General features: G+C 35.4%; 1 protein-coding gene across 6 annotated transcripts in view; it reads right to left on the reverse strand.

Moving 5' to 3' along the window:
* prkag2b (protein kinase, AMP-activated, gamma 2 non-catalytic subunit b) overlaps positions 1–12420 on the reverse strand; it is an 82527-nt gene extending 70107 nt beyond the window's left edge. For 5 of the 6 annotated variants that reach the window (XM_056473543.1, XM_056473530.1, XM_056473521.1 and 2 more), the window contains exons 1-2: positions 12126–12420; positions 3759–3830 (exon numbers count right to left, since the gene is read on the reverse strand). In XM_056473543.1, coding sequence (XP_056329518.1) covers positions 3759–3830; positions 12126–12212 — 159 coding nt within the window. In that variant the 5' untranslated portion in view covers positions 12213–12420. The remainder of the gene's footprint in view (positions 1–3758; positions 3831–12125) is intronic. The other variant, XM_056473536.1, reaches the window with a different exon arrangement.
* Positions 12421–19452: the final 7032 nt, after the last annotated feature.

The following is a 19452-nucleotide window of genomic DNA, read 5'->3' on the forward strand; positions in this document are numbered from 1 at the left end:
TTGTATTTAATTATGAGGTATAGATATTACATGTAAGTGACATTTTAAGAACACCTTTTTACTGGATTGGATTAGATTAGATTAGATTGTCAGATGGTTGTCATAACCACACTTTTTGAAGTACCAAAATATATTTTAAACCATTTTGTCAAATTGCTTGTCACACTATTTTACTATCTTAAGTGTTTATTTGCAAATGTGCATTTAAACTGTAAGATTTATATCATATTTTTATAAAAAATAATGAAAATGTATAATAAACAAATATGAAAATATACTTTAAAAATACAAATGTATAATTATCTTTCATTACACACACACACACACACACACACACACACACACACACACACACACACATATATATATATATATATATATATATATATATATATATATATATATATAAACAATATTCATTCTTGCGGGGTGAGGGTTGTTTGATTCACCCTTTCCCACCGATGTCAAGTGCAAACCTACACTCTTGCTAAAATGTCAACTAAAAGTACTGTCAGTGACATTCAATCTAATAACAATTTCAGAGTTGTTTGCTAATATAAGTTAATACCTTTTAAGCATTTTAGTGGTAAGAAGCTAAAATACAGTTTATTGAATTATTGACCTGACTACAAAATTAAATCACAAATAAAATCGCAATCGCAATATCTGTCAAAAAAATCGCAATTAGATATTTTTCCCAAATCGCACAGTCCTACCGTTCAGCCTTCATTCAAATACTACATCTAAAGTGACGTTGGTGAATAAGCAATGGTTTCTGGCTGCTGTTCTGACGGTCAGCTGTATATGTGAATGAATGGCGAAAGAAAGTAGTTCCTTGTACAAAAGGATTTTTGAGACTCTCCGTGTTTTATTTTCTTTTTTGTGAAGTTTCTTTTTTGTGAAGTTATAAACTAATTTCGAGAGGATCACATGCTTATGATTGACCATAGCCAATACATGATTCACCAATCAGACAATTGTCACCATAAATAACCAGTTCCATACCACAGTTATCTTCATTTTGAAGAATTCCCCCTTCCCCCCTCCACCCATACTCCTCTTCCTTTTCCTAGATTGGGTGGCATGGCGGCTCAGAGATTAGCACTGTTGCCTCACAGCAAGAATGTCACTGGTTTAAGTCCTTACCAGGCCAGTCAACGTTTTTGTGTGGAGTTCACTTGTTCTTCCCATGCGCGCATGCGTTTCCCCTGGGTTCCCTGGTGTCCATCCAAAGACATGCGACTTAAGTGAATTGACTAATCCTACACTCTCAGAAATAAAGGTACGCAAGCTGTCACTGGAGTGGTATCTTTTGAAAAAGGTACAAATTTGTACCTACAAGGTCCATATTAATACATCAAGGTAAACCTAAAAAGTACAAAAATGTTCCTCTTAAAATTTTTAGGTACTAATAAATTCTTTTGAGGTACCAATATGGACCCTTTAAGTACAAATGTGTAATTATACAATATATGAGCAATATCACATGAGTAGCAGTGCAATATGGCTGTATATCGTCACTGGTGGAGCCAACGCATGCCTCCCACAAGTACCGATATACTGTACAGCCATATGCGCACTGCTACTCATGTGATATTGCTCATATATTGTATAATTGCAAGTTTTAGAAAATATTGAAATTAAGTCACATTTTGCAGCAATTATATTGAATATATATGAATTATATTAACTGTACTGTAACCCATTTTACAGTAACTTGCTGGCAACCACACTGCCAGTATTTTTTTGTAAAATCAGGAAAAACAACAGCAAAATACTGTAAAACATTTTTGTTTTATCATTGTGGAGGATATTAGCATCTGTGTGCAAGTCCAAGATGAACTCAGTGAATCTGATGTTATGCTGCATCTTTTTTGTTTAAAGGTAACTGTGTAGTTACTAATGCAGTGAAAGTCTGTTTGTTAATTAGTCACACATGAACACAATAATGCATTTAATGACTTTATTTAAAAAGTTTTTGTAGTGAACTGATGTACGATGGTTCTCAATATGCTCAGATATATTACTTAGACATTTAAAATGTTGATTTTAATGCCAGTAAATGCCAATTAAAACGTAGTTACTTTCTGCAAATATACATAATTACCTCAAAGGTTTGTAAATGATCATTGCATCAGTTAATGAATAAAATTTTCTCTTGTTAAAAATACAACATTTTTCTGTAAAAACAATTTTACAGAAAAATTCTGTATTTTTTACAAAAAAAGTTCTGGCAACCATAGCTGCCAGTATTTTTCCGTAAATTTTACAGAATTTTTTTTACAGTGCATGCTTAAATATATTGAGTTAGTGCTATGTGATTGGCTGTTTAAATATTAGTGTTTTGTAACCTTATTTATAACTTTAAATAGTTTTAAGCCCTGCTTACACAATGCAATTTGATCAAATTTGGGAAATGCTGGGTTTTAGACCAAGGGTGGACAAGTTTGGTCTATGAGAGCTGCAGTGGGACAAGGCCAGGGCCGGTGCGTCCATAGAGGCGACCTAGGCGGCTGCCTAGGGTGGCAGAATAGAGAGGGCTGTTCTTGCAGTATTGAGTATTGGAACTTAACACTGGTGGTTGATTATTACATTACACAAGAACACAAGGACACAACATCACTTAAGAAGGCATATTGAGAAACAGCCAGAGTTTTGCTTCAACCCTAATCAAACACACCTGAACACACTAATCAAGAACTGAAGGTTACTAGAAAGATAGACAGGTAAGTGTTTATCAAGGCCCGATTGAAGCTGCGGTCACACTTGGCTTTTCCTCCCATATACTTCCATTCATACGCACGCGAATGCGTCAGACTGGAAACGCAGGGTCATGCGTTAAGTTTCGCAGTTAGCTGCGGGGTGCAAAGTTCAAGCTTGATGAACTCTGACCTGCGAATTTGCATCACTTGACTGCGTGAGACCAATCGAGGATCAAAACAGGACCTCTCTGGACAGAAATTTAAAACATGGAGCAATTGCTGGCTTTTTTAAATGTCGAATCATCTTGTTTTATCACGTCCCTTTTCACAGCGCCACACGACAGAATTTTGCACACACATAGCCCAGTGTGACCGTAGCTTTAAACGCTCAAAACAACTCTACAGGACTAAACTTTCCTAGCCCTAAATAACAGCTCTTTCACACCACACAAGCAAACAGAGTGCTTCACGCAGGCACAATAGAAGCAATGCACAGGAGTTTGGCTATGACAATATAGGTAAGCACCAAAAAATGACCAAAGTGCCTTTCAAAGTCCTTGCTTTTTTTTCCAGTTGTGTAAAAATCATTATCTATACCTGTAAATAAAGCAATTCAACTGTTACCTCTTAAGCTGAAAGTACAGCGTGTGCAAAGAAAATTGTGCTACATTTAATTTTTGAGCAATGTTTCAGTCAATCCAACAAAACTAGTATATGTAGCAAACATGTTTGTTCTTTGTCATTTAACTTTGTTTTCATTGCTCAAGTGCATGTTTGAACAAGTCAGCTCTATTTCTGTGTAATACATTGCATTGTGTAACAATCCACACATAATTCCTTCAAACTGCATTTTTGAAGGCTCTGATCTATATCATAGTATGTCATAGTAACATCTAATATCTAATAACATCTAATATACAGTAATATCTACTGTCTACATTTGCAGAAAAAGTAAAATTAGTTATTTGGAACACTTTATATTGCCACCAATTCAATAATGTCCATCTAAATGTTTGCACAAGCTGAAAAATTGTTAAAACATTTAGCGTTTTTTACCTTTCGCATTTCGTCTTTATCTAATCTGTCAGTCTCTCTATCCATAAGAGAGGATGTAAATGTGCTCATATCCTGTTAAAAGACAAAATGTCACAGTTAATTGTAAATAATCAATCAATAGTGATCATTTTAATTCATTTATTTGAAAATAATTTTACAAACTTTGGCCTAATATATATTTTCTGTGTTTACAGTGTACCTGTTACTCCTCTCAGCAGATCACTATCACTGTAGAAAATTGTACTGAAAGTGTACAAAGTGAGGCGTGGTTCCGCCGCTGAACCTTTATTACAGTTTTTCCTAATTGTTTACACACATTTTCTGAAAGCATGTCTCATATTGTCAGAACTCCAAACACAAATCACAAAACACACACAGATTGGGCAAAACCCTATAATTCTACTGCAAAATGAAACTTTACTTTCAAAACAATGTGATTTCTTCTCAAAATGGTGTTTTGTTTTTAAATGACACACACAAACCATCCCATGAATAGACATTTATTAGAACCAGTTGATCACTGATGTGCTTAATGTAAAACACTATGACCACTTCTTCTCCATTTATCATAATGACTTACTGTAAGCCTTTTTTGTTCAGTGTTACATTACTACATACAGTACACAGTATTGTTTTTATATAAAACACACAAATACACAGTACCATATATATTTTACTGTATTTTCCCACAAATACAGTGTACACAGTGTTCATCCCAACCAACACAAAGTTGCACATAACATGGTCTACATATGCCATCACAGAAGTATTTACAGAATACAGTTACAGTAAAACAACAACAAAAAAAAAAAAAACAGCTATACTGCATTCTCTTTTCTGTTTTGGTCTGGCCAAGCAGCTGGGAATTGCATGGTGGATCCAGCAATGAAAAGCATCAACTGCTATAGCTTGGAGAAAAGGGTATACATGTGTGTGGATTTCAGTCATACACTTTCCATCCCCAGGCAGAAAAAAGTCCTCAATAGGATTGAGAAATGGATAATAAAATGGATAATATGGAGGGAGATAAACAACTAAAAAATGTGGGTTGGCAGTGAACCAGTTATAAACCAGATGTGCTCTGATTTCTAAATTGCAATTATGTGGGACAGATGTTTACCTATGTGATGAGTTAGTATGTAAAGTAGCGCAACTAACTTTACAATTTTGAATGACAGTGTGTTCCTTGTAAAAACAAGATATTTCTGCATGAAAATTGTGCCAAATGCAGAGAATTGTGTGTAGTGTTTTGAAAAAAGTGTGTTTTAAACCTGCAGTTTGAGTATAAAGCAGGAATTGTTCTTGTAGTTTAGCAGAATTGGTTCAGGGGGTTGGTGCATCACTTACATGTTGTAGTCATTGTGTCTGGATTACAAGTAATTGTCTGTAAACAACTAAGAAAAACTGTAACAACTCCGTTATAAGCCCATGAAAGAGCAAAGCTTTAGATTTAGAACAAAAGTGTTTACATGCTATTTTCAAACATTTACTGTAATGAAAGAGGTGTTTGCCAGTTGATGCAAACCAGGGGCGTCGCTAGACCCAATTTACTGGGGCACGTGCCCCAGTAAAAATCTCCAGTGCCCCAGTAAATGCATTGAGATATGATTTACTTCATATGCAAGTGTATTTATTAAGAGTGGTAATTCCGAAATAAAGACGTTATTCTCTATGTGCAACCGAACCAATGCTCTTGAAAGCAATGTGTTTAACCAAAAAGCAAATTGACGCATCTCCGCGTGTGCGCAGAGAACCCGCGTGCCTCTCGCACTCGCAGCTCTTGTGTTGTAAAACCGGCGTAACAGCCTTTTTTGTTTAGCTAGTCGACAAAACGAAAGTTTAAACAATATGACGGTGATCATGCCTCCTGATAGATTTTTTTTGTATGAAGCAAAAAGGAGTGATGAGGTGATGAGGAGTGAGGAAGGTAAAGACTTAATAAACCTAATTCTCTGCCATGTGTCAAGTCTAAGACAACAGATAATTCTATAAAACATCTTTTTTTTGTATTTTATTGAATTGTCTATAGAATTTAATTCAAATGAAATTAATATTTATGCAAAAGATTTCTTAGTATAGTAGTATATCACTCCAGTTGTGTCTAAACATTGTTTTTCAGTTACATTTAGGATTATTTAGAATAATAATTGTATAATAACAAGAATACTTTTATTTATAATAATATAAATACTAAATATATATATATATATATATATATATATATATATATATATATATATATATATATATATATATATATATATATATATATATATATATATATATATATAGTGTATAGTCACGCGGGTTTCCTCCGGATCCTTCGGTTTCCCCCACAGTCCAAAGACATGCACTATAAAGGTGAATTGAGTAAGTTAAATTGTTCGTAGAGGTCCTCAAGATATGAAGTTGAGTGTTAGGCTAAAAACTCACCTCATAAAAACTAGATGTTATGAAACACCAATATGGTGCGGCTTTAAATCTTTATTTTTATTGCTTTGACGCAGGGGTGTCGCTTGGACGCAGTTGTGTCTAAACATTGTTTTTCAGTTACATTTAAGATTATTTAGAATAATAATTGTATAATAACAAGAATACTTTTATTTATAATAAATATTTATAAAAAAATTATATATAGTGCCCCAGTAGAGCTTTATGTCTAGCAACGCCCCTGATGCAAACGCTTTATTCTGACGTGTTTATGGCATTTTGAAATTGTGTGTGTGCAGTTTTGAAAATTGTGAGTAGAGTTTTGGAAAAGAGGTGGCATTGTTTTGAAAACGTGTGTAAGCAGTTGGAAAAAACTGTAAGCCGAAAGAAAATGAATGAATAGGCTACACTGTTTATGGTTTTGCTGTATGCTACTGTATACAACAGTAATGAATGGCCTGACAAATATTTTCTGTTTCTACATTGCACTGATGTTTACAGTGTACCTGTTACCCCTCTCAGCAGTTTACTGTTATTGTAGAACATGGTATTGAAATTTAGATATAAGCCTATGAAAGAGCAAAGAGCTTTAGATTTAGAACAACAGTCTTTACATGCTATACCCAAATATTTATTATTATGAAAGAAGTGTTCGCTATTTGATGCAAATTCTGACATATGTTTATGACATTTTGAAGGCAGTGTTACATTTTGAAGGAGATGTAAGGCATTTTGCATTTTGTGTTTGCAGTTTTGGGAATTGTGTGTAGAGTTTTGAAAAAAAAGGTGATACTGTTTGAAAACGTGTGTAAAGTTGGTTTTTTTACCGTTTTTCACGACTGCTTACACACTAAAATGAAACTTTTCCCACAACTAGCAAAACCTTACACTCAAGGAGCAAAACACAAGGCTAGATCTGCACAACTGTAAGCACATAGTCAGCTTAACACTTTTTGCAAAACATTACACACAGTGATTTGCAAATCAGTAAACACACGTGAATGCTTTTTGACAAAGAGATTTTTCATGATGGACTTTCCTTGCAATTTCAAAGCAAAGGCCTTCAAATGAACACACACAAGCCAATTGGTTGAACACAGGCACACTGGTACAAAACTCTAGACACACCAATCAGCTGGGACCACACAAAAAATAACAATAGGTATGAACTCCACTAATCTTCAATAAATATGTTTACAGTAGCATAGCTATAAACATCCAATAAATATTTTTACAGTAGCATAGCTATAAACATTAGTCTTCAATAAATATGGAAGGCCAAGTTGCAGTAAGGGGAAGAGGAAGCATGAAAGGGAGGAAAATTGGTAAACAGGAGATCGTGGATGGGCGAGTTTTTTTTTTTTTTTTTGCTATTGAAATGTTCACTGTAAAAAACGGTCAGATTCTACAGTAAAATGTTTATTTTTTTCACTAAAACAGTATTATTCTGTTACAGTTTTTTTATGATTGCTTGCACACTAAAATTGAACTTTTTCCACAATTAGCAAAACCGTACACTCATGGAGCAAAACACAAGGCTAGATCTGCACAACTGTAAGCACGTTGTCAGCTTCACACTTTTTGCAAAACATTACACACAGTGATATGCAAATCACTAAACACACTTGGATGCTTTTGACACAGATATTTTACATAATGGACTTTCCTTGCAATTTCAAAACAAAGGCCTTCAAATGAACACACATATGAACCATAGGTTAAACACAGCCATCAGGTGTGCACAGACACTGCTTCAAAATTGTAGACACACCAATCAGCTGTGACCACAATAAAAAAGCAATAGGTATAAACTATTCGTCTTCAATAAACATGTTTACAGTAGTATAGCTATAAATAGTAGTCTTCAATAAATATGTTTTACAGGAGCTATAAATACTAATCTTCAATAAATAAGCCAATGTTGCAGTATGGAAGAGGAAGCACATAAGTGAGGAAGATTTGTAAACAGGAGACAGGGGATGGAATTTTTTTTACATTGAAATGTATACATTACCAGAAAGCTGAATAAATAAGCTTTACATTGTTGTATGGTTGTATGGTTTGTTTGGAGAGGGCAATATTTAGCTATCAGTTTATCACTGTTTTGTGAATACAGTATGTTCATGTACTTTATAGCAATATCTCTCAAACCCTGATTATATCAGTCAGTTAAAATTGATACAAGTGTTTAAGATTGATTACCTCAGTGTGTAAATGAAGCAAACAGATTTATATTAAATGAAGCGTGTGTGTTTTGTTATAGTGTTGTAAAGTTTTGGATGAAGTGTTTCATTTTGCAAAAGTTCTGATGTGTTCTGCTGTTTGTGTGTGTGGATGTGTAAATTGTGTGAAGTGTTTTGACGAAATGAGCCTTAATTTCAAAGTTGTGCTTAAGCAATCAGAAAAAACTGTAAAAACAGTGCATTCTGGGTAACATTTTTGTTTTCGAGAAAGTAACCAACAGCAGAAAACTGAGTTAACAGAACTCAGATTTGACGTTTCAAGTCAGTGTTTGAAATCACTCTTTTCACCCTTGTTCACTATTATGTACACTAGTTCACTAATATAGTTCACCTGACAGAGTTAATGAACACTAACATAGACACTGATGAAAATCTGCTGTTAATAATCACAATCACTGAAGGAAAGAGAAACAAGAAACACAAACAGTGACGTCAGTTACAACATTAAATAAATAACATCAAGTAAAATAAAACACCTTCAGTCTCAGCAGAGGATCATTAAACAACTCCACAAACAACATCAGATATACGTATTACTGACTGCTTTGACTTCCATACCATTTTTATAGAGAACCAACAGAAATTTAGGTGGGGTTTTTCGTGTGTGTGTGTCACCATCACGGAGTGAGGGGCTGATTTAGTTCTCTTTACCCTTGAAATCATTAAGTTAGACTCTCTAGCTGCTGTAATACAGAGATTGAGAAACTCTTTTATAATAACAATAAGGCTGGAAAGTCATTAGGTAGATATGCTTAGTTCAGTTCTGATAAATGTTGTGATAAAGACCTGTATTGTGCCATAGTCTTTATACTTTGTTGTATAAATTATTATTATAATGTCATGTGGAAACCAGAAATATACCTATTTCTCCTACAGTGTTAAGAAATAACATACAAGAACGGTTCAATTAACATAAAGTCACGCTCAGACCTCATGAGTCAGACCTTGTACCTCAACAATGGTAACAATTAAAATGTTTCATGCCGCAATGCACGCTGGGTGTGGCACAGTACATAAATCCCAGCATCCATTGCTGCATGAATAAATGATGGAATATAATGGTCTTACAGTTTTCTTTATTTGCGTTAGATTCTGCTGTTGTTTATGTTTAGATTTTCAGTAGCCAGTTTGTAAGTTAAACTGTTAATTTTGTTAGTTGAAACTGTTGTTGAGGTTCATACGCTGATTCTTGATGTCTCTTTGAGTGCAATTTACACCACAGAGCAAAGTGATTTTGTCCAAGGTATTCTTAAAAACTTCCAGAATTCAATACCACAAGCAGGCATGTTATGACACGTTTAACAATAAATTAAAAATTGAATGTGAGCAGTAAATTATATTGGAACAGGATCTGTCCCTTTTATGACAACATGAATATCACCAGATCTTATTTAGCTATTGGGCTAGTTTACCATATCAAAAGAGCTTTTACAATGAAGTTCTCAATAGATAATAAATTGATGTTAAAAATGTCAGGGCTAAGAGCCCAACTAAAGCAAACTATTCTCCACGAAGGTGACATGAAATGTAAAGCTTTATCTCAAGAAGAACTTTAATAGATGTTATACAAAAATAAATGTTTTAGTAATGATGATGTTTGTGGACTTGTTTAATCATCTGCTGTTAATTTTAATTATTTAATCATTTGTTGTACTTCAGGTTTTTTTCATTATAAAGCTGTGACTGAAGTTGTAGTCTTTTGTATGTTCTGTTCCTGCTTTTTCCCTTCAGTATTTCTTCATTTGTTCACCACTAATTCTCAATTATAATTTAATTAGTAGTTTAATTAATTCATTTACTTCAGCTTTGCTCCATGTTTCTTGAACACTCAGTAGTATAAACTTTTGGAAGTGTTCAATTAAAACTGAGGTATTTGCTCTGGGGTTTAAAGGGTTAAAGGTGTGAGAGGTTAAAAACACGGTGTAAAAATGTATTTTAACAGTAATATAATTTTAATTTAAATTACAGAGGTAGAGTGTAAAAAAACAGCAGGTTGCTGGCAACCACAGCTGCCAGTAGTTTACCGTAAAAATCAAGGGAAAAAATGCATTTTACTGTGAAACCTGAAGCAAATTTCTTCTGTGTGTCACCGTTGTGGAGGAGAGTAGAACCAGTGTTTGACTCAAACATGATCATTAAACTGCTCATGTTATACTACATGTTTCTTTATTCAAAGTCAGTAGCTGTTTAGTTACTAATACAGTAAGAATCTCTCTGGTAATTCCAGCTTTATATGTATGTATACTGCTGTAAAACTTAAGACCTTTGGGTTTAACAGAACTTTTCTATCTAACTAAAACAAGTTATTATTATAATTATGCTTTTAAGCAAATATAGCACATTACTTCATAAACTCATACAGCAGTTAGCCAATATAAGGCAGTTGCTTTCAGTGAACAAATTGAGTTAACTTGATTATTATGTATATCAATGTAGTCTATGTATTTTTACAGCAACATACTGAAAAGTAACAGTACATTGCTGGCAACTGCAGCTGCCAGTATTTCACTGTTAATTTACAGAGATGTTGTTAATTTAACAGCTGGCAACCATGCTGCCAGTAACTTACTGTTTTTTACGGAACAATTTTTAATAGTGCACCAGAAAGCTAAATAAATATGCTTTACAATGCTATATGGTTTGTTAGAATAAGGCAATATTTAGCTAACAGTCTATCACTTTTTGGTGAATTTAGTATGTTCATGTACTTTATAGCAATATCTCTAAAACAAATCAAACCCAGATTATATATTAGTCAGTTAGAAATTATACGAGTATTTAAGATTGATTACAGTAGTGTGTAAATGAAGCAAACAGATTTGTATTAAATGTAGCCTATGTATTCTATACGGTGTCAAGGTTGTGTTTTCTTATATTGTTGTAAAGTTTTGAATGAAGTGTTTCATTTAGCAAAAGAACTGCTAAATTGTGTTCTGCTGTTTGCGTGTGAGGATGTGGAAACTGTGTGAAGTGTTTTGACAAAATGACCCTTAATTTCAAAATTGTGTTTAAGCAATCAGAAAAAACTGTAACATAAGTAGTCTATGGGATCGACTCCCTTTTGGAGCCAGCCTGTATTGCGTAATAGCGAGTCACTGCTGTACAGAACGCGCTTTCCGCACTTCCTCTTTCACTTTCATAAAGAGCCTGCCTCATAGCAAGGCGTGTCAAATCATATATTTTAGGCAATTCCATTAAAAACATTAACAACACACTAGCGTATGTTCTGTTTTGTTGTCGTATGCAAACAAACGCCTGTTCAACCAAAGATTACAGGCGTTGATGTTTGCGACACGCGTTCGCGTGTAAAGAGGGGGAGATGAGGGAGGGATTACAGCTCAAGTTTTGACAGCTCTGAAGTACTGATTTCAAATTATATAATTTAAAATATTTTTATACTAATAATCTACATGATCGAATTAATACAAGCAGTACAAGTGCACACCAACTCTTAACACTGACTGAACATTTACCTTAATAAATGCAGCTATATAAAGACGTTCTAATTATACCATCTGAGGTTCTAAAAACGCACCAGAACGATATATTTGTGGCTTACTATAGGCAATGAGAACATGCTGTACACTTTTAATTTTCATTTGCGTCCTAGCCACCTACGCAACACTCAAGCGTAAATGTCGACATATAATAAAGCAATAAAGTTACGAAACCTGTACAACTAAAATAAACTCACTGGCATTTTAAGGCGCAGGGATCGCTTTTTCTTAGAGGATTTCTTTGTACAATCCTTCTCCTTTGAGTCCATCTCTGTACTTCCCATTTTTCTGCAGTCAGAATTCTTCTTTGGAGTGAAGAACGCTATACAATCTCTAACTTTCTCAACGCCAGGCTACCGATGAAATCGCCGTAGGTAATGCGAATTTTACAAAAGCTCATTTGAGTCAAATCGAGCTCATTCCGAGACTCCAGTTCCTTCTCAGTGTCACTGCGTGGAGGACATCCGCATTCATACTCTACTTCTGTCATATGGTCGAATCCCTTACGGAGGAGCTGCGCACACACACTTCTACGAGTGCTGCAAAACACGGACGGAGTTCCGCTGACAGTTCGTACCAATCCACTCAATCTATTTGAAAAGTCATGACAAAATGTCGGCACAGATACCAAAATCAAAAGTTATATCAAAATTATTCTATTCTATTCTATTCTATTCTATTCTATTCTATTCTTTTCTATTCTATTCTATTCTATTAGAAGCACACACAGCAACCATCCCTAAAAAGATAGCTTACCTATAAATAGCCTTTGTGTCTAGTAATTGCAAACCATGTATGACTTTATATCAATGAAGTCAAATATATCTCACTCGTTATGTCAATACTTTAGAGTAAACTCATTGCATTAAAGATGTAAACTTACTTTTATACATTAAAGACATTTGTATTGGAAACCACTTTTCAATGTGTGCAGTTTACTTGGCTGCAATGTGATGCTGCAAAGCACAGACCTATTCTATGCCTGCATCAAACCTGGAACCAGACATAGAGTATGGGGAGAGCGGGGCACAAAGTAACATTTTTTGGATTTGGCCAAATAATGATAGGGTTAGACAAACCATTTGTTTTTGATTTTTACCAGTAACACACAAGCCTCTCCTACAAATGAGCACTGGCTGTATGATCACCAGACCTATGGTTTCTGTGCAGTATTGCCAAAAATGCCAGGAGTATAAATTTTCCCCAATACTATTTTCCCCACCTGCGGGGCAGGTCAGAGGGTAGTTGTAACACATGCTTATAAAGGCAGATTTTACATAAATAATTTAAATTCAGTTTACTTTAAATAGTTGCTATATTTCCTCAATATAGCAATTTTTTTTTTGATTCTACATAGCACAGCATGTTTATTTATTTATTTATTGGATTAACACATTTGGATTTATTTGGATTATTATCCATTATTATACAATGCATTTATTTGTAGTATTAGCAATAAAATATATATTTTTTGTTTATTAAAAAACATTTTATTTAAAAAGTTCTCAACATTACACTTAAAATTACAACAATATAAGATTTTGCATACATACTTTCACAGATTTTTTTTTAAAATAAAAAATATAGACTATAGTAAAAAAAAACTGATGCTGGAAAATGGTTTCTCCTGTGTTTCTCATCCAAATTTTGCCAAACATTTTCAATAATTGGCAGGAAGATAACTATCGACATTGTGGTGAAAACCTCGGAAACATGCCATGGTCAACCCTGAGCAAACACTTAAACTCTGTGTTACATTCTACCCCACGTTACTAGATTACAAAAAAAAAATAATAATAAATTTTTTTTTTTAAATTTATTTATTCATATTCTTTTCAGCTTAGTTCCTTTATTAATTAGGGGTCGCCACAGTGGAGTGGACTAACTTATCCAGCATATATTTAATGCAACGGATGCCTTCCAGCTGCAACCCCACACTGAGAAACACATCTTTGGACTGTGGGGGAATCTGGATCACCCCGAGGAAAGCCATACAAACACAAGAAGAACATGCATACTCCACACAGAGCCAACTGGCCCATCCAGGGCTCAAACCAGCAACCTTATTGCTGTGAGGCGTTTGTGCTACCCACTGCACCACCATGACGCTCTTTTTTGTTTTTCAAAAGACAAATTTAGAAATGATATAGGCCAAATAAAATTTAAGTTTTGAAATCAGTTTAATAGAGGAATTACGTCACACATGACATCACACGGGTTCCCAGTTGCAAAAAAAGACCAATTGCAATAGCAAACATGTCGTGTTGTGCGGTGGGATGCCAAATTCGAAAAAAAAAAAACTCTGCAGTTCTCATTTCATATCAGGTTCACACTATGCTGAATCATACACATTACTTGTTTTTGATTGCAGCAATTATTTCAGCAAAAACAGTTAAATATGGTTTATTAAAACTGCGGACACTGAATGCTTAAAGGGCACATAGGTTACCCCTTTTTTCATATTTAATATAAGTCTTTTGTGTCCCCAGAATGTGTCTGTAAAGTTTCAGATCATTTATTGTAGAAATCAGATTATTTATTATAGCTGTTTGAAGTGTCTGTATTATAGCTGGGAAAAGGTTGTTGCTGTTTTTTTGAACTGGGCCTTTAAGGCTAGCCCTCCCCGCCCACTGTTCCCACGTGCCTGTCAGCAACATGCCTCAATCGCTGCCCTCGGCTGCCTCAGGAAGCAGATCTCACGTAAAGTTTGTGAGAAATACTACAGTAAGAACTTTAACAATCAGTATTTAATGCAGTTGCAAACAATGAGTCACACGCAATGTCATTACAAAGTTTACGCACACAAACAGCGAGGACTGTGTGCGCGCATGAACTTTGTGTGACTCATTGATGCAACTGCTGTAGTATTACTGTAGTATTTCTCACAAACGCTACATGAGATCTGCTTCTTTTAAGTCTGTCTGTTGTCTGACGCAGTCGAGGGAGGAAATTAAGGCAAGCAGAAAGCACGTAGAAACGGTGGGCGGGGAGGACTAGCCTTAAAGGAGCAATACACCAAAACCGCCACCCAGTGCAAAAATGTATAAATAGGAATTTAATAAAAGGTATAATAAAAATCAGATGGGTGTTTTGAGCTGAAACTTTACAGACACATTCTGGAGACATAAAACACTTATATTAAATCTGAAAAAAGGGCTAACCTAGGTGCTCTTTAAGGGCTGTAATTTAATAGCAAATTACGCGATCGAAAAGGTAAACAAATTATCACGACGACAGATATAATAAATTTCCCACTCAGAAGAAAGGATATTGACAGACTGTAGCGGTGCATCGGGTGCCCTGGCCTGCTGCATTGCGACGCAAAATATATATTTTGCTGGCATATCTCCGTTTATGCTCTCGACATTTTCACAAAGTTAAGTACGTAAGAATATTTAAGTAACTTAACAATTGTCATTGCTTGAGCTTCAAATACTTATTTTAATTAAATATAACACTTTAGTTTTGGGGGTAGAACTGCATTTAAATCTTAGCGAATCAACTTAGTGCATATGGGTAAAGTAATTGATTGTTAATATATTGTAAAATACTTTTTAAATCTTAGTTACAACTTTCATTTGCTGATTTACTCACCCCCTGTCAAAAAGTACATTTTCGACTGTCCTTTTTCTAAAACAAATATAGGTTTTTGTTGAAAATATTACATGAAATATTTTAAACCTTCAAACTGTAGCTTCATAAAACTTCAATTCAATTCAATTCACCTTTATTTATATAGCGCTTATACAATGTAGATTGTGTCAAAGCAGCTTCACATAAAAGGTCACAGTAAATAGGAACAGTGTAGTTCAGTTTGTAGTGTTTAAGTTCAGTTCAGTTTAGCTCAGTTCAGTGTGGTTTAATAATCACTACTGAGAGTCCAAATATTGAAGAGCAAATCCAACGATATGCAGCTCTATAGATCCCGAACCATGCAAGCCAGAGGCGACAGCGGAGGGAAAAAAAAAACACTGATGGCGGAAGTGAAGAAAAAAAACCTTGAGAGAAACCAGGCTCAATTGGGCACGATCATTTTAATATGTCCGCTGGCCAAACGTCTTGTGCAGAGCTGCAGTCTCAGCAGCGGAGGCTGGAAGCTGGCCTCAGCGAAGACTCGTCTGTCTCTGGAGCGTCACAGGAATCAGTCTCGTGTTCTCCACTCTTCCATGACCATCACAGTAGCTGCTCAGGATACGGCCTGGTCCAGGATATGGAAACTTTGGGATCATCTCGTCGTTGGTCTTGGATCGAATCAGTGACTCTGCATAGTCTGAGGGCCTCGGGAAGAGTATCCCCAGGTGGAAATGGAGAATAAAGAAAATAATTAGCATAGCTGCTGTTCATAGTGTATGCTTTACTGAACAGATAGGTCTTTAATCTAGTTTTGAATTGGGAGAGTGTGTCTGAGCCTCGGACGTTATCAGGAAGGCTATTCCAGAGTTTAGGAGCTAAAAATGAGAAGGCTCGACCTCCTTTACTCGACTTTGCTATTCTAGGTACTACCAGAAGCCCTAAGTTTTGAGACCTTAAAGAGCGAGTTGGATTGTAGCGAGACAGAAGATTGGTTAGATAAACAGGAGCTAGATTACTTAAAGCTTTATATGTAAGAAGCAATATTTTAAATTCAATACGAAACTTAACAGGCAGCCAGTGTAAGGAGGAAAAAATTGGGGTGATGTGATCAAATTTTCTAGACCTGGTAAGAACTCTGGCAGCTGCATTTTGTACTAATTGAAGTTTGTTAATAGAGGATGCTGGGCAGCCAGCAAACAGTGCATTACAGTAGTCCAGCCGAGAAGTCATAAAAGCATGGACTAGCTTTTCTGCATCTGAGATGGATAGCATACTTCGTAACTTAGCGATATTTCTCAGATGAAAGAAAGCAGTTTTTGTGACATGGGATATATGATTTTTAAAAGTTAAATTTCTGTCTAATATGACACCCAGATCTTTTATAGTAGAGCTAACGCTAACTTTGTATCCCTCTAATTGTAGGTCGAGTTGTGAGATCTGCTGTGTACAGGATTTAGGCCCAATAAGTAATAATTCTGTTTTGTCTGAGTTTAAGAGAAGATAATTGTTGGTCATCCAGTCTTCAACATCTTTAATACACTCAGTTAGCTTGGACAGTTTAGACGTCTCGTCAGGTTTAGTTGAAATATATAATTGAGTATCATCTGCATAGCAGAGAAAGCTGATCCCATGTCTTCTAATAATGTCTCCCAGGGGTAGCATGTATATTGTAAACAGCAAAGGGCCTAAAACTGATTCTTGAGGCACCCCGTATTTTACTGGGCTGATTTGTGAAGGCTGTCCATTAATATTCACAAACTGGTAACGGTCAGCTAAGTATGACTTAAACCATTGTAGGGCTTGTCCCTGGACACCTGTAGACTTTAAGCGATTTATGAGGATACCATGGTCAATAGTGTCAAATGCCGCACTAAGATCGAGTAGAACTAATAGCGAGATGCACCCTTGGTCAGCAGCTAAGAGTAAATCGTTGGTTATTTTCACTAATGCAGTTTCTGTACTGTGATGAGCTCTGAAACCTGACTGAAACACTTCAAAAACGTTGTTAGTCTGCAGAAAGGAGCATAATTGAGCAGAAACAACTTTTTCTAGCATTTTAGATATAAATTGAAGATTTGAAATAGGCCTATAATTAGCTAAGTTGCTGGGGTCCAGTTGTGGTTTCTTAATAATAGGTTTAATAACAGCTAACTTGTAAGGATTTGGAACATGGCCTAAAGATAAAGAAGAGTTGATAACGTTAAGAAAAGGTTTTCCTATAACAGGTAGCAATTTTTTCAGTAACTTTGTTGGAATTGGGTCCAATATACACGTAGCTGGTTTAGAGCTATTTATAATTTTGTCTAGCTCTTCCTGTTCTATGATTTTAAAGCACTGTAAGTTAGATTCAGATTCAGAATTTCGATTCAGTGGCGTGTTTACTGGATCTGAAGTATAAGGCGGTGCAGAAAGTTTAATATCTCCTATTTTCTGTCTAAAGCCTTCTATTTAATCACTGAAAAAATTCATGAAGTCATCACTACTAATTTGCGGTGGAACGTTTTGTTCCAAAGATGACCGATTATTTGTTAATTTAGCAATGGTGTTAAATAAGAATCTAGGATTGTTATGATTATTTTCTATCAGTTTGTGGAGGTGCTCAGCCCTGGCAGATTTTAAAGCCCTCCTATAGCTGGACATACTATCTTTGTACGCAATTCTAAAGACTTCTAAATTAGTTTTTTTCCATTTACGTTCCAGGGCACGGGTTGCTGTTTTGAGAGCGCGGGTATGACTATTATACCATGGTGTAGTTTTATTCTCTCTAGCCTTTTTTATTTTGATGGGTGCCACAGTATTTAGAGTGCTAGTAAAGATGGCATCCATACTGCTGGTTACTACATCAAGGTGATTTGCGTTTACGGGTGCATTTCGAAGTAGAGAAAGATCAGGTAAGTTATTTATAAATTCATCTTTAGTGGATGGAACAATAGTTCTACTAGGGCGATATATCGGAGAGGATCTGCTAATTTCTGGTAAACACAACTTATATAGTAAGAGGTAGTGGTCTGTAATATCATCACTTTGTGGTATAATGTCTACATCAATGACCTCAATTCCGTAAGACAGAATTAGATCTAGTGTTTGCTTTAGGCGATGGGTTGGACCAATAACATATTGCTTTATCCCTAGTGAAAGTAGTAAGTCCATAAACGCGAGCCCTAATGTGTCGTTAGCGTCATCTATGTGGATGTTAAAGTCTCCTACAATTAGTATTTTATCAGTTTTAACTAGTAAGTCAGAGATAAAATCAGAAAACTCTTTTAGAAAATTGACATAGGGTCCTGGGGGTCTATATATGGTGATTAGAGCGAGAGATAACATAGGTTTTTCCATAGTGTTTGGGAGGACAACATTAAGCGCTAATACTTCAAAGGAGCTAAACATAAGTCCGTTTCTCTGATTAACATTAAGAATATCACTAAAGATTGACGCAACTCCACCACCACGACCAGTTTGACGAGCCTCATGTTTATATAGGAATCCTGGAGGAGTTGCTTCTTTTAAACTGATATAGTCATTTTGTTTCAGCCAGGTTTCAGTGAGACAGAGTGCATTAAGATTGTTATCTGTTATTATTTCATTTATGATAAGTGCTTTAGGTGCTAGTGACTTGATGTTTAGGAGACCAAGCTTCATGAAATTAGTATTTTCACTTTTTAGTGGTTTTTCTGGTTTAATTCTTAATAGATTATTTCTGGAGCACACAGTACGTTTGTTTCTTGATCTAATAATGCGAGGAACAGACACACTCTCTATGGGGTTAGCTAGGTATGCATTACTGTTATTTATGTGGGACGAATAGGAGTCTGTATGGCTAAATTGTGAATTTTGTGAATTTTTGCTTACTAGTCAGATAGAGCGAAGTATTCTGGAGATGTTGTCCGACAGGAGTTCAGCTCCAGCTCGACTGGGGTGCAGCCCGTCAGCGCGGAAAAGCCTAGGACGCTC

The sequence above is a fragment of the Danio aesculapii genome, chromosome 2 (assembly GCF_903798145.1).
Source record: "Danio aesculapii chromosome 2, fDanAes4.1, whole genome shotgun sequence".
Classification (NCBI taxonomy): Eukaryota; Metazoa; Chordata; class Actinopteri; order Cypriniformes; family Danionidae; genus Danio; species Danio aesculapii.